This window comes from Acomys minous (assembly GCF_964271855.1).
Source record: "Acomys minous genome assembly, chromosome: 1".
Lineage (NCBI taxonomy): Eukaryota > Metazoa > Chordata > Mammalia > Rodentia > Muridae > Acomys > Acomys minous.
In genome coordinates, this window is record NC_140483.1 from 36,513,259 (window position 1) to 36,528,327 (window position 15,069).

At 44.0% G+C, this 15,069-nt stretch overlaps 1 protein-coding gene across 9 annotated transcripts in view; it reads left to right on the forward strand.

Annotated features, from left to right (window-relative positions):
* Positions 1 to 2,488: 2,488 nt before the first annotated feature.
* The window catches only part of TDRD5 (tudor domain containing 5), a 70,445-nt gene continuing 57,864 nt past the window's right edge, over positions 2,489 to 15,069 (forward strand). The window contains exons 1-6 of one of the 9 annotated variants that reach the window (XM_084772341.1): positions 2,489 to 2,724; positions 5,996 to 6,231; positions 6,802 to 7,194; positions 9,200 to 9,393; positions 13,045 to 13,128; positions 14,559 to 14,615. In XM_084772341.1, the coding sequence (XP_084628467.1) occupies positions 2,615 to 2,724; positions 5,996 to 6,231; positions 6,802 to 7,194; positions 9,200 to 9,393; positions 13,045 to 13,128; positions 14,559 to 14,615 (1,074 nt within the window). In that variant the 5' untranslated portion in view covers positions 2,489 to 2,614. Of the gene's footprint in view, positions 2,725 to 4,469; positions 5,134 to 5,174; positions 5,402 to 5,448; positions 5,892 to 5,995; positions 6,232 to 6,801; positions 7,195 to 9,199; positions 9,394 to 13,044; positions 13,129 to 14,558; positions 14,616 to 15,069 lie in introns of those variants that run through there. The other 8 variants (XM_084772340.1, XM_084772348.1, XM_084772345.1 and 5 more) reach the window with 8 other exon arrangements.

Genomic DNA, 15,069 nt, shown 5'->3' on the forward strand with positions numbered 1-15,069 from the left:
TGTGTGTGTGTGTGTATGTGTGTACCTTGCATATGACTGGTGCCTGTAGAGGCCAGAAAAGGGCATTAGATCCCCCTGGAACAGAAGTTATTGCTCTAAGTTGCCGTGTGGATGCTGGGAATCCAACCTAGGTCCTCTGAACAGCAGCCATGCTTCTCACTGCTGAGGCACATGCTGCACTTGACACTGACTCCTACATAATGAGAGGGCAAGTATTTCAAAAGCTTGGCTCAGTGAGCACTTCCCATCTAGAACAGCTGCCTTTGGGCCACAGGAGAGAAGGACTACAATTTTCGTCTCTGTATCTAAAGTGACATAAACACCTGCTTACAAGTTGGTTGGGGTTATAAGTGATGAAAGAGTCTGAAAAAAAAATGCATGAAGGTCCATGAAAAAACAGCCGATTCAGCGTTCCGGGAGGTGGGGGAGTTGGGGAAGGCACTGCAGAGTCAGCAGTGAGTCCTGCCGGTCAGCTACGGTTATGATGCTGATGTTTTCCTTCAGATTCCTTTTTAATTGAAAATGTTAGTCACACCTTTGCTGAAACTATTCTATATACTCATAAGCGTTTAATACTTTACTCCTTGTTTGGATTTGTTGAGACTGACGTCTGTAAGAATAGGACAACTAGGAGGAGGAGGAGAAACTCCTTGTTGCCTTGTGTACAAGGTGAGAGAGCCTGATTGTACAATGTTATGCTTATTCCCAGTTAGTGCCTTCAAATTTGATATCCATATAAACGAAGGGGTGGACATATAGCTATACAGATTATTTCATGGAATGTAAACAATGTATTGGCACTAGACAAAACTTCAAACGTTACCATTTGGGACCTGGCACCTACAAAGATGTGCTAAATTTGATTTAGCAGGGTCCGGGGAAGTGAGGCTAGTGAAGCAGATGCAAGGCTTTGGGGTGGGGATGGTGTGACTCTAGAAAATATGTCAAAGAAGATGAGGTTTTCTGAATCTATTCGTAAGCACCTGCTTATGACTTGCTTCCATTGTGAATGGCAATGGCGGTACCCGGCCGTCTCTTGATATGAGGGGACTTGTAAAAGGTCTTGAGAGACTTAGGAAGCTGCACAGTTGGTCTCAACTGCAGCTTCTCTGGCAGATCTACCTTCTAGAAGAGGGTTTGTTAAATCACTACTGGAGCAGACTCTTCTTGATTCAGTGCATCTGGGTAGACCTGAGACTCTGCATTTTTTTCAAGGCAGGGTTTCTCTGTGTAGCCCTAGCTGTCCTGGAACTCGCTCTATAGACTAGGCTGGCTTTGAGCTCAGAGATCTCCTTGCCTTTGCCTCCTGAGTGCTGGGGTTGAAGGCATGCACCACCACTGCCTGGCTGAGACATTGCATTTTTAACTTGTTCCTGGATAAGCAAAAGGCAGACATAGGTCAAGGGAAGCCCCTCCCCCTCCTGGCTTTCTCTCCCTTTCTGTGCAAGATATAAAGAACCAGAGAATAATTTTATATCATAAGAGTCTATAAAGACATGGAAACAGAGAATTGTATGATCAAAGAGAAACATCATGGTCCTACAGGTGCTATGGGACTGTGAGGAATGGGAAAAAGAGCCCCCCACTCCAACACGCATATACACAGAGAGCTGAAGGAAAGACACAGAAGGCTAATGCAGAGGCCTGGGCTGGAGCTGAGGTTTATATATATAATTTACATTTTTAATGGGGGCTAGAGCAAAGTTGTCTTCCAGTGAGGGTAATACTTGGTTAAGATGCCTAAGATCGATGTCAAAGTCCTGGAGTAACTGTCAACAGACGTGAATCTCAGTATCAAAGTGGGCATTAATGTTCAAAAGCTTGGGAGACAGGAATAACGTGTCTATCATGGGCTTTTAAGTAGCCATTCCTTTACTATGCTCTTCAAAATGTTCTTTAAAGCTGAGACCGTAGCTTAGAGTATCATGCCTGCCCAGCATGCACAAAGGCCATGGGTTCAGTTCCCCAACACTGTCAAAAAGCTCCAGAAATGCTTACTGACGTTCCTAAGACAAGAATGCTTGTAGGAGCAGCTGCAGTTGAAATTCACTCCCAGACTGCACGAAGTGCTGGGGAGGAGACCAGCTGGAGGCAGTTAATTTCCAGACAACAAATAGGCTACTGGTCATCATAACAGTGAGGGAGGAAATCCAGTAGTGGCCTGACCCACAGAGTTCTCTGGTCAAATGTAGGACTCAAGGAATGAACTCCAGAGTCCACTAAGACTGTGTGTGTGTGTGTGTGTGTGTGTGTGTGTGTGTGTGTGTGTGTGTATAGCAATAAAACTAACTAGCAGAACACAGGCTTTAATTTTTTAGAATAGAGACTTGTCATGTCTTATAAAGACAAGACTTTTTGCCCTCTTCTAAGCACTAACTCCAGATTCCAGATCCTCAGCCTTTAAGTGAATTTCTCCAAGACTGAAACATTCTGTCCTACAGGGAAGCTTCCCATCTGCCCGAGGAAGCAGTAAAGGCTGAGAGGCCCTTTTAGACCTCACTAAACCAAGCTACAAAGATGACTCTGGGACCAGACCAGCTGCCTGCAAGAGTGACTGACTGAGTGACTGGGAAAGTGCACTCTAACCCACTGAGCTGTCTGCAGGGTGTGCCCTATGCTCCAAGTTCCCAGCTTTTCTGAGCTGTCACCCATCTTGGGATGGGCTTTGGTGATGGAGCTGTCTTTGAGTGATTTCTGTTTCTGTAACGCCTCACCCATATTTCTGTAAGTAACCACCCCAAAAAACTCATTGGTTTATGAATTTGGGCTTTGGTGGTATCTGTCTGCGGTCTGTGGTGGGCTCCCTATCGGGTGAGTAGATGTGGGTTGCATCTCCTCAGGAAAACTTTTATCACACAATGGCAAACATTCACCAAAGACCTTGATAGCTCCTACAGATAGCTCTTCTAGAGAAAAGAAAACACTCAAACTTTGCAGTGGCCACCGTTTGCCAATTCCAAAATTAATAATTGCATCGCCTGCATGCCATCACTATTTTAAGCTTATACAGCTTAGGAGATACATGACACTTTGCCCAGGTTCACCTCTGCATAGGGATGGTGAATTGTTGGAATAGGTAATTTTAGCAGTGGGTGGGCTTCCTACGTCGGCATATTCAACCACGGGTAAGATATTCTTGTGATAGGAGACACTGAGTGGTGTGAAACACGTACATTGAGAGCGGTACCCCTGGACATCTGCAGGGGTCACAAAGACACCAATGTTCCCATGTTCTTCCCAAACAGAGGATGCATCTCCTGAACTCAGCAACTCCATACTGTGCATGCTCTCCTCTCTCTGGTAACCTTTTAAAGATTCAACTTTTGTTTTTACTACCTGTTACGGTCAGTGCATCAATTCCGAGCAACCTACAATCACATAGGAAGAGAATCTCAGTGAAAGATTGTCTAGGTCAAGTTAGCCTGTGGGATATTTTCTTAATCTGGTTACTTCCTCTGGGATGACCCATCCTGAACATGGATGCCACCATCCCCTGGGTTTGAGCCCTGGACCATGTAGCTGGTGACTAAACATGTGTGCGTTTATTCTCTGCTCTTCACTCCAGATGTTACATGTTGCATTAAGGTTCCTTTCTTGACTTCCCCAGTGACGGATTATAACTTGGAACTGTAAGCTAAAATAAAGCCCTTTCACCCTGGCTGCCTTTTTGACAGGGCATTTCATCACCACCACAGAAATGATCTAGAATATTATCCACCATTCTGTTACACCCTGCATCAAAGTCAGACATGGTGGTCCACGCCTGTAATCTCAATCCTGGGTGGAGGCAGGAAATTCTAAGTTTGAGGCCAGCTTGAGTTACACAATAAGACCCTTTCTCATTAGTAGGAATAACATTAATCTCTATGGAATACCTGGTTCTCAATATGTTACCGTTTGTTACCTTGAATTATTATAGGATATGAGAATCTGGGATGATAACATTTTTTTTTGTGGGAGTCATTCAGTGAGCTATCTTCTGAATCTTTTATGAAAACATTTTAACTTCATTCTCTTAATTTTGGCTTGCCAAGGTACAAGGATACCAGATTCAGCTGGGTGATTTTGCTTGGATGGTAGTCTAATTTCCACTGTTTTACAGATAGCTGTGTATACCTAACCTTGGCTGTCCTGGACTCACTCTGTAGACCAGGCTGGCCTCGAACTCCCAGCGATCTGCCTGACTCTGCCTCCCGAGTGCTGGGATTAAAGGCATGCATCACCACACCTGGCTATACCTAACATATTGATTCCGTTTCTCCCAGGCTTTTTCTAAGAAGGGATTTTTGTTTTATTCTGAGGACTCACTGGGCCCTTAAAATATGAAGATGTGTTCTTCCTAAAACTTGTTGAAATCTGCAATATTTGGGCTCATGTTTCATTTTAGGGTTTTCCTTCATGTTAATTTACTTATCAGCCACTCCCGAACTACTATCAACCAAATATATCAATCTTTTCTAGTCCTGTTTGTAAGAGATTCCTTAATATTCCTCGTTCATTGATATGACAGTTTGTTCTCTTGGAATTTTCATTTATGGATTTCAGGCTGAAGAATGGTATTAAGTGTGCATAGGGATTCAACCCCCTTTATGCAACCCAGTGGTCTCCAACTGGAGCTTTTCCTCTCTCTACTTCCCAAGCGACAGGTTCAACAGGTGTGATTGCCTCACCCAGCCTCACGTCTCTTAATGTGAATTCTTTGACTATCTTTTAGTCTGTCCATTTACAACTGCATATTGTTAAGGGGAAAGTTTTCATACTCTGCATTTCTATTTGCTAGTTTTTGAGGACTCTTGACAAATCCAACAAATACATCCAAACAAAATTATCCTCAAGTCTTCACTCATCCCAAAAGCCCACCTATCTCTCCCTCCCTCCCTTCTAGAAGTCTCTTCTAGCTCAGCAGTAATTCTCAAGCCAGAACCAGACTTGCTCTTAATTCTGCCCTCTCCCCCTCCCCCCCGCCCAAGAATCGCAGACCCACGGACCCAACACGTCTTCGGGTCCGAAGAGGCGGGGTGGAGAGGGCGGGTGCCTCCGCCAAGCGGATGAGGTTTCCCACAGGTGCCTGGGGGCGCAGGTGTGGGGAGGTCCCGCGGCCGCACTCGCGTCTTCCCAACGCTTCAGGAGAAGGTAGGCTCGGCAGCGCGCTACGCCGCCGCCCCGGAAGGGAGACCAGCCTCGTCCGCACCCGCAGGACGGGTCTCGGCTAACCGTCACATCGGCCGCGCCCCCTCGCCGCGTGGAACATAGTGCGCGGGACTCGACGGCCCGCGGTGCGCAGGCGCGCGACAGCCTTGCGGGCTCGGCTTCCCGGCGGCCTTCCTAGTGCGCCCGGGACTTGGGCAGCGCGCAACGGCAGCGCAGGTGCGGGGGAGCGAGGCGGGCGAGCCGCAGCCAGGTTAGCGGCGGGAGGCAGAGGGATTCGCTACCGCCGCCGTCGGCGTGCCTTCCCGTCTCAGGTCACGGGAAGAGCACGGGGCTGACGGGAGGACCAGCGGGCTTGGTGAAGGCAGCTCGCCCGAGGGAGGGGAACAGCCCTCACTCCCCCCTCCCCCCCCCAGGCCGCCGGAGCGGGGCGAGGAGATGGAAGGCCTGCGGTCGGTTCGCGCTTCTCGCGGTCGCTCCTGCACCGCGGCCTAATAACCTTGGTTCCCAAATAGTGGCTGAGAGAGTCCGGCTGAAACTGAGCTGCAGTGGGGAATGACACCCCCTAAGGAGCTTGAGAGCGTTCTCCCGCCCGCACACCAATGGGCCCGGCCCGCCTGGGACTTAATAGCAGCCCGAGGCAAAGATTGGGTAGTGCTCATCCCTGCAAGCTGAGTTTTGGGGTTTGTGGTGAGTTGTGGCAAGGAGGGCTTGTGATGCAGGAGCCTTGACCGCTCTTCATGGTATTGCTTCAGCCTTATCGCCTATAAGACTTACATCTGAGTTTTTTATATTCCATGGCTGGTCGTCGTTAAAGGGTTTGTTTTCGTTGGTTTTGTTTTTATAGCGCAATGTCTGAACAAGAGCGTATACAGGACTGCCTGAGGAAAGAGATAAGGTCACTTCTTATTTCCACTAAAGATGGTTTGACCCCGCAGCAGTTGGAAAAGGAGTACCTTTTGATGGTTGGCAACCACCTACCTCTCCGAATCCTTGGCTATCGGTCCACTATGGAGCTGGTGTTGGATATGCCTGATGTGGTTAGTGTCTGTCCCTGTGGGGATGGCACCGTAATACTGAAAGGTAGGCCTAAGATTTTGGAAGGTCTAATACTCTTTATAATTAATACCACTCAGTACAGAACTGTTCTAGCTCTACCATTATCCTGTGTCCCAGGGCAGTGGATCTTAACTGGGGGGGGGGGGGGGAGGGGAGTTGAGGGTGGTCATAGGCGCCTTTGAGGTTGTGGGCAAAAGTGAGAGCAAAGGAAAAACAAAACGACCCCTAAACCCCCTAAATCTCTAGACGAATGGATATTCACAAAGCTACATTTGCGTAATTTTAGATTACTGATTTTTTTTTTAATTCCTAAAACTCATTTTGCATTTCATGAAGCACAAAAATGTGATTGAAGGCAAATTTGTTCGTCTCGAGAGTCTTGCGACACCATTAGCGCTAGCTTTCGTCTGGTGGAGGAGTTAGGAAGCTATTGGTCAGAATGTAAGAAACCGCGGAACCCGGAGCTCCGCGTTACACTATCCACGCAACAGCTCCTTGGGACGTTAAAAGTTGCCCGTGTAGTTACAGATACGGATGGTAAATGGAGTATGTTTTTCACCTGAAAGTGATCCCCCTGCCCCCATGTCTCTTTAGCCATTCCAGATGAATCCACCAAAGGAATAGCAAGTTTAGTTGCAAAGCAGAGGAGGAACCATAAGGTCCGGAACTCCATCCAAAAGGGAAGACCCAGTGTTTGCTCTGGCCGGGTGCCTTACCGGGGAAGGGTGCCCCCTATACTTCCGGCGGTTGTGAAGAGTGAGTTGAAAGACCTTTTGGCATTGTCTCCTGTTCTCCTTTCTGACTTTGAAAAGGCGTTTGCCAAGCGCTTTGGACGATCATTTCAGTATGTGCAGTATGGGTTCCTCTCTATGTTTGAAGTGCTTAATGCGGCGTCAGATGTCATTTCTGTAGAGCAGACCAGAGCAGGCTCTCTGTTGACACTGAAGAAGAGTGTGTCAGAGGAGAAGCAGAGAGGATGGCCAGCAGGTAAGCCTGTCTGCGTGTACGGCTGCATCATGCCCACAAACTCAAAAATGTCATCACCTAAACAAGACCTGCACCAAGACTACAGCAGTTGATAGCTCAGCATTCTGGGGGACTGCTCAGAAGGCTCCATTCACCCCAAGGTGAAGAGCTTCAGGCCACTGATGGCTGCTGAGAAAGAATCAGTCTTCTCTGGGTACGAGCCCTATGACGGGTTTTATAATCCCAAGCAGTCAGCCCTAAATATATCTACATGTGAGCAACACTAAATGAACACAGCAGGCTGTATTTGTGTGTGTGTGTGTGTGTGTGTGTGTGTGTGTGTGTGTGTGTGTGTAACAATAATGTAAAGGTCACAAATTTGAGAGGAAGGCGTGGGAGACATGGAAAGAGTTGAGGGGAGAGAAAGAAGTGGAAATGATATACATACAGCACTCATGTATGAAATTCTCAAACTTAAATCAGAAAAGATAACTGTGGGGCTGGAGGGATGGCTCAGCAGGTTAAGATGGCTGCTCTCCCAGAGAACCAGCACTCGGGTCCCATCACTCACAGAGCAGCCTGCAGCTGTCTGTGACTCCAGTTCCAGAGGATAGTATCCCCTCTTCTGGCCTATGTGGGCACCAGGCATGCATGCGTCACACAGACACACGCGTGACATAACACGATACACATCAAAGAAAACATGAAAAAGAAATGATTGTGCTGTGGATGAACAAATGTTAGAGCAATCTTGGGAAGGAGGATTGAAGGATTAAACCCCATGAATTTGATAAAGCTAAAACCTGGCCACCAGTGCAAGTTGAATAATCTTAGGCAAATTAGTTCATCTGAATAAGCCTCGGCCTCCAGATCTCTGCAGACATAATAGCTGTGTTTGGAGTTGTACAGAAGACCTTCCATGAGGCAAGTTCTGTAGAGAACCTGGCATTTTGTAAGTTCACGCTGTGTGGCAAATGAGGTGCCATAGTAACGTAATCGTCACCCTAGACTCTAGACAGACTGTGTGTACTGATCAGGGAAGGGGCGCCCATTTCAGAGAATTTTGTGCCTGTTTTACTGACCTTTTTCTCCAAAGTCTGCATTTAGATTAAAGTAAATGAGCCAAGAGAATGTGCCATGAATTTGCAAAGCAGTGTTTAAACCGGTGGATGGTATAGGTCTATAAAGCCATGAGGATTTGAGTCAGAGAGGTCTCTGGATGCCAGTGAGTTTTGGGGGATACCCCTTCAACTTTATCAGCATTCTTTGGGCTCAGGCTTAGGAAGACCCATGTGCTTTTGAGCTTACAAAAGGGCTGGGTGTGCAACTCAGTGGTAGAGCACTTGCCTAGCATGTGCAAGGCCCTGGGTTTGCTTTTTGCCACTGGAAGAAAAAGACAACTCTTATTATGTAAAGCAGTTTGCCAACTTCGACTGAATAGTGGGAGTGCACATTCTCTCCCAGTGGCTCACGTTTCCCACCCATGGCTCATTCCCCATAGCTCCAGAGAGCTCAGAAGTAATTGATATATTTGGTAGACTTGATCTTGGGGGTAAAGCAAGCACTAACTGTGATGGTTTTCAGGGATATGTATTGTACTACAGAATACAGGCCCCAGTAGAGAACTTATATTTTAGGATCCTCTGCTTTGTAGCATTTCCTCTTTGCTTTTCCTTACAGCCACCATGAAAAGCATAGCTTTACACAAACTTCTTAGTTGGGCACTCTTTGATCTTTGAAGTGAAATGCAGTTCTTAAGATTTTTTTGCCTATAAAGTGCTACTTCCCAGTTATATTCAGGTGGCCTTATATGGCATTTCAGAAAGCTGTAATATTTTTGGTAACATGGTTTCTTAACATTTTAAAAATAAACGACTAATCACTTACATTGTATGTAAGTTTTGTTGAATATATACTTTTTTTTTCTTAACTTTTCTTCTAAGTTGAGGGCTGTTAGATCACAGAAGTCTTTTTCTACAAAATCCTTGGGAAATTGCTAGTCACTGTTTCTTCTTTCTTCCAAAAGGTAAAATTTTTACTCAGCCTTTTAGAATGAAACAACAGGGGTCGTATTCCACAAGATTCCCAGGAATAAAGACGCGCTTTTCACAACCCACCTCAAATATGGAGCCACCAAAGCAAGTGCTGACCATGGAGAAGATGCCCACGGCTAATGCAGTGCAGACCTCAAGGCTGAGCCACAGTGAAAAATTAAACCAGGTGCGTACAGTGCCTGAGCTCAGGGTAGAAATGGGCTGAAAACAGACTTGAGTTCAGTGGTGTTACCGCTTAGACCTGACGGGAAAGCATATTCTCCCCAGTGCAACACATTTCCTGTCCTCCGTTCTGGAATTAGGACATTTATATGCTGATATAATTCATCAGTCCTTTTTAAAATCCAGTATATCCTAGCATGTATGCTACTTGTCTCATTTAAAAATTTTAAAATCAATAAATCATTATTTAATCTGTTTTGGGGAGATATTAAGTCCCCTTCTGTTTTATGAATACCTTTTAAAAATTATTGTTAGATATTTTCCTTTTTTGTTTGTTTGTTTGGTTTTTGGTTTTTTTTGAGACAGTTTCTCTGTGTAGCCTTGGCTGTCCTGGACTTGCTTTGTAGACCAGGCTGGCCTCGAACTCATATCAATCTGCCTGTCTCTGCCTCCTGAGTGCTGAGATTAAAGGCATGTGCCACCACGCCTGACTTGTTAGATATTTTCATAATTGTTTGACCTATAGGATTATAAATTATATCGGTAACAAGTTTCACATTATAATGTCTAAGAAATTGTTGTATTTCAATGGATATATGTGCTGAAGCACCATCAGCCCCAATCTGCAAAGGCATCTCCAAGAGAGTCACCATCGCTAACAAATGTGTAACCTTAGAATTGTGCTCTTCAGAACTGAAGGCAAACACCTATTGGGATTCTGAATATGAACCTATAGCATGGTACAAATATTTCAGTTCTCCAAACTGCAAAATGGAGCACAGAAGCCGTTGTGTGACCTTGTTCCAAGGCATCACCAAACAGGATCTGCATTTATATTTTAGCATATAGGACCTTGACACAATACATACAGAATATCCAGTCTGACCATGCTGACCTATAGCTAAAGCTTTCCTATCCAGCATCTCAATAAGCTGCCATTCTGAAATTCCCTCAAGCCTTCGTGGACTTTCCTCACCTGGAACTGCCTCTTTGGGTGTTGTTCTAAGTTCCAGATTTGATTTCTCTGAAGGTTTCCTGTTTTGATTCAAAGATTCCTCTAACCTCTGTTATATAGCCTTTAATTTAGCATCTAATTTCTCAGTCTTCTTATTCTGATCTCCCCAAAGAGGATATACAAACTGCACTTGTCATTGAAAAAAAGTATTTGTATGCTAAGAGAGACAAACTCAAACAGAATCTGTTAGCACAGTGTCGTTGTGTCTTCCTCCACTTTAAACACAGACAATGGTCTGCTTTAATCTCAAAACCTTTTCCTAAGGGCTTTACTTCCTTAGACCCAGCTTCCCTTCTAGACCTTACCGGTTTGGATGCTTGAGCCTTCTCACTGTCTCAGGCTCCTGTTTCCAGGAAGAGGTGTTTTCTGTATCCCTCAAGGGATCCTGACCCCTCTTTCCAGGAAGTTATTGGGTTCTAAGTGTTTGTTCCTTTGGCCTGTGTGAGTTGAGCCAGGAAGTGCACCTCCTCAAAGGGAATTAGTTTCCTGTGGTGGCTAGGAAAGTCTAGATTTGAGAATCTCCTTAGCCAGGGCTTCCTAAAGAACTGCCTTGCTGGGGGTTTTGTGTATCAGTTTTTGTTTCTCTGAAGCTGCCTGGAGGCCTTGCTGCTCTGTGGGGGTCTAATCAGAAGCTGTGAGCTCTTGCCTTAGAAACTGGTTGCTCTCTTAATGAACAGAACTAAAACTTCTCTGTAGTTTTATTTTCTGTCAGTCTGGGCCCACTTGGTATGCCAAAATGTTAAGACTATTTGTATATAACTGTGTGTTTCTCAGTTTCTTTCTTAACCTGGGTATCACACAAATAATGAGACTCTTTTACAGTTGCTTAGTAATAAGCTTCACAGCACAATAACTGAGCAGTTTTACTCTATTCCAAATCCTCTAAGCTTATTTGGCTTCCTCCCAGAGTACATCCCAGAGCTGCTTTCCCTGTTACAGCTCTCCTGGCCCTCTCCTAGGAGGGCCTCCCCTACTTCCTCCTCTAACTCCTCCCCTGGCTGGCAGGACGTCCAGCCCTATTCACTCCCCTGCTCAGTGACTGGCTGTAAGCTGATTTATTGGCATATCAGGGGACAGTTGGGGAGCAATGTTTATACAACATTGAGACAGGAGATCCTTAATTCATCTGGGCCACCTGCTGTTGTCTCCGCAGAAGCTGCGGGTTGAGCATTCTTCAGGCTCAGCTCTTAGTTCTGCACTGTGACTAAACATCACTACATTTCTCTTTCATGTACCCCCAAGTTTCTAATTGCTTAGGGCAGAAGGGTATGAGCCATATAGAAATTTTTTAAAAGATTTATTTATTATGTATACAGTGCACATCAGATCACATTATAGATGGTTGTCAGCCACCATGTGGTAGCTGGGAATTGAACTCAGGACCTCTGGAAGAGCAGTCAGTGCTCTTAGCTGCTGAGCCATCTCTCCAGCCCCATATAGAAATTTTAACTGAAGGTAATTATTTATCTATATGTGGTGGTTTGAATGAAAATGGTCCCCATAGGCTCACAGGGAGTGACACTATTAGAAGGAGTGTGTCACTGTGGTAGGCTTTGAGGTTTCAGAAGCTCAAGCTGGGTCTGGTGACTCACTCCCTCTTCCTGTCTGCTGATCCAGATGTAGAACTCTGGGCCACCTCTCCAGCACCATGTCTGCCTGGGTGCTGTGATGCTACCTATCCCCACCGTGATGATATTGGACTAAACCTCTGACCCGCAAGACAGCTCCAGTTAAATGCTTTCGTTGACAAGAGCTCCCATGGTCATGGTGTCTCTCCACAGCAATAGAAACCCTGAGATCCCTATAGAAACCCAAACTCATAGCAAAGTGTTAGCCTCTCTTCCTTTCATAATGATTTCCTTAGTTTTAGATTTTTCCTGTGTAGATTTTTTCACAGCAATTTAGGGTTTTTTTTCTATTTAGTTTTTTTTTGTGGAAATTTCCTCATTTTTAGATTTAAAATTTATTAAATTTGTGTGTATATGCATATATCCACATGGAGGTCAGAGGGCAGCTTGAGGGAGTCAGTTCTTCCTTGCTTATATTACATACAGGAGCATTCCCCTACTGCTCTTTAAGAAGGCCACGCCTTCCACTGTGCCCTGACTCACACTCCCCTCCCTTCAGGAACCTTCCAACAGCCTGTGACTCAGGCATTAGGGAGTCACTAAGTATTTAATAAGTACTTAGTAGCTTTAGAAGTGAATGGCAGGCATCCCTTCTGGACAAATCCCTTCTGATTAGCTGAAGGCTGGAGAGCCTGTTACAGATAATGTTGTTTATCGTCAAATGTCCCTCAGTGTCTAGTTGCATACACATTTTATTTACATGTTTACTGTAGTATAAAATATCTAATGGTACTTAATGCTTTTCTGTTACTTAGCTAGGCGTATGCACATATGACTGTGTGAGTTATATTCATGTGAACGCAGATGCCCACAGAGGTGAAAGGCTGGGAACTGAGCTTGGGTCCTCTGCACGAGCAGTAAGCGCTCTTAGCTGCCGAGCCACCGCTTCAGCCTTCACTGCCACACGTTACGAGCAGGGTTTGGCCTGCTTGATTGAACTACGTTTCCTTTTGTAGACTGTTCACATTTATCTATGGCTTTTTATTGATTTGACTTTTTCTTTTATCCACAGTTGGAAAATACATTCAAGTCAGTCATTGCACAAATTGGACCTGGTGGCACTATTGATCCAGACCTAAAACACAAGATAAAATTTGTAAGTGCTTTCCATTTCTTGAAAACAAAAATAATTGGTACTCATGTGTGGTTTAATTTAACTGCCTGCAGTGATGATTAGTTTGTATTAATATATCATTGTTTCTAAAATTTTAATATGACATACTAATTATTAATATAAAATCAATCAGTAAATGTTCACTGAAATTTTAAACATGAAATTGTTTAGAAAATGGCTCTTCCATAAATGATCCCTTCCCTTCTTTTCCTCCCTTGCCCAACAGATCATTGCTGACAAGTAGTTCAAATCTTTCCAGTTCAATTTTCTGCCCTGCACATGTAATGTTGTTACAAATAGTTTGTATTGCCCAGTGTGGTTTTGTTCCATGTTTTCACTTAAGAGGGTCTGTGAGGGATTAAAGTTTGAGTTCTCTGGACCTTGGCTATTTTAAAAAATCCTGCAGTCAGAGTTCCTTGACCGTTTATGTAGCATAGCTTGCTAGCAAAGGCACTGAACGGTAGATTTATTGAAGATAAAAATTATTCCATTATCCTCTGAAGGAATTGTTCTGAACAAATGGCCCTCTGCAGACAGCTGCACTTCCGGTCATATTTTAAATGACAACAATCTTACTTCAGCTGCTCTTTGATCTCCTTAGTGCTGATTTACACTTTGCTGTGATTGGCTGCTTCACTGTTTTGCATTACTGTGTGTGGAAACCTTTTGGTTGTAGTGTATTGGCCACTGTAGTCTGCCCTGAAGATTTTTGGTCCTGGTGTGAGTATGAAAGTGCGTTACGACACCTACTGCCCTAGGGCGTGCCACTTCAGTTCCTGCGACTTTGATGGGAGAGAGATAGGCAAAGCTGATACGGTCAGGCAGCCTTCTCTTTTTGTTTTAGAAACTTGAACAAGTGTGTAACAATTGTTTGTTCAAGGCTGTTGACAATTAACACAGCACCAAAAAATAGAGGGAAAGTATTCATTGATAAAAGATTCATTAAACTAAGATTATCATGTGGCTCTTAAGAAAGTTCAGGCATGTCTTTATTGTTTTCCAAGACAGTGTACTCTTCACAGGTTGCTGTGCTTTAGATAAGAGTTTAAAGACAGCTATTGTTGGCATTGTCCATTCATGTAAAAGGATAAGTAATGGAATCTGTATGTGCATCCTTCTGAAAGGATGGTTTCTGAAGTGCAACAGCCATTACCTCCTGGTCACAAGATTTTAGAGGAATATTTATATTTTCCTCTGATGCATGAATTAGAATTTTATATAAATGTATCTAGAAGATTTAGGAAAACACAGGAAAATTTTATACTGTATTGCAATTAAAACAACCCTGCTTTTAGGGACGTGTTGCAAAAATTATGCAAATGTGTAAATGAAATCTTTATGGTGATAATGATTTTAAAAATAACCAATCTTAATATTCTCATTTTACCTGTGTTTAATTTTCTGTTGATTAGGTTGTATCTAAGTTCCCACAAGGTTTGTTTATTTCTAAACTGCTTGGAGAATTTGAGGTAAGACACCAGCCTACTCTTTGCATTGCTTAGTTTTCCTATGATAGTCAGGTTTGCCATTACGACTGGATCCTCTAATTCTGCTTTTAACATTTAAACCACCTTGTGCATTTTAGTGGCTTTTTCTTTCTTGTGATAGTTAAAGATATGGCTAGGAACAAATAGTTCACTATGGAGAGGAAGAATATATTTACTACTTATTTTTAGAACATCATTGAAATAATGACTAACATTTTTATAAGTATGCCAGTACCAAGAAGAGATGTGGAAAAATAGAACCCTCATGTACATTCTTGATTTCATATCCAGTAATGATATCAGGAATGAAGATGCTATAGAGACATTTCAGATAATCCAAAGATAGAGAAGTGTAAATAGGCCTGAATTTTTTCATATAGGAGCATAGTTTATTATAAAATACTGTAGATAAAATTTAGACAGTAGGCTATTTAAC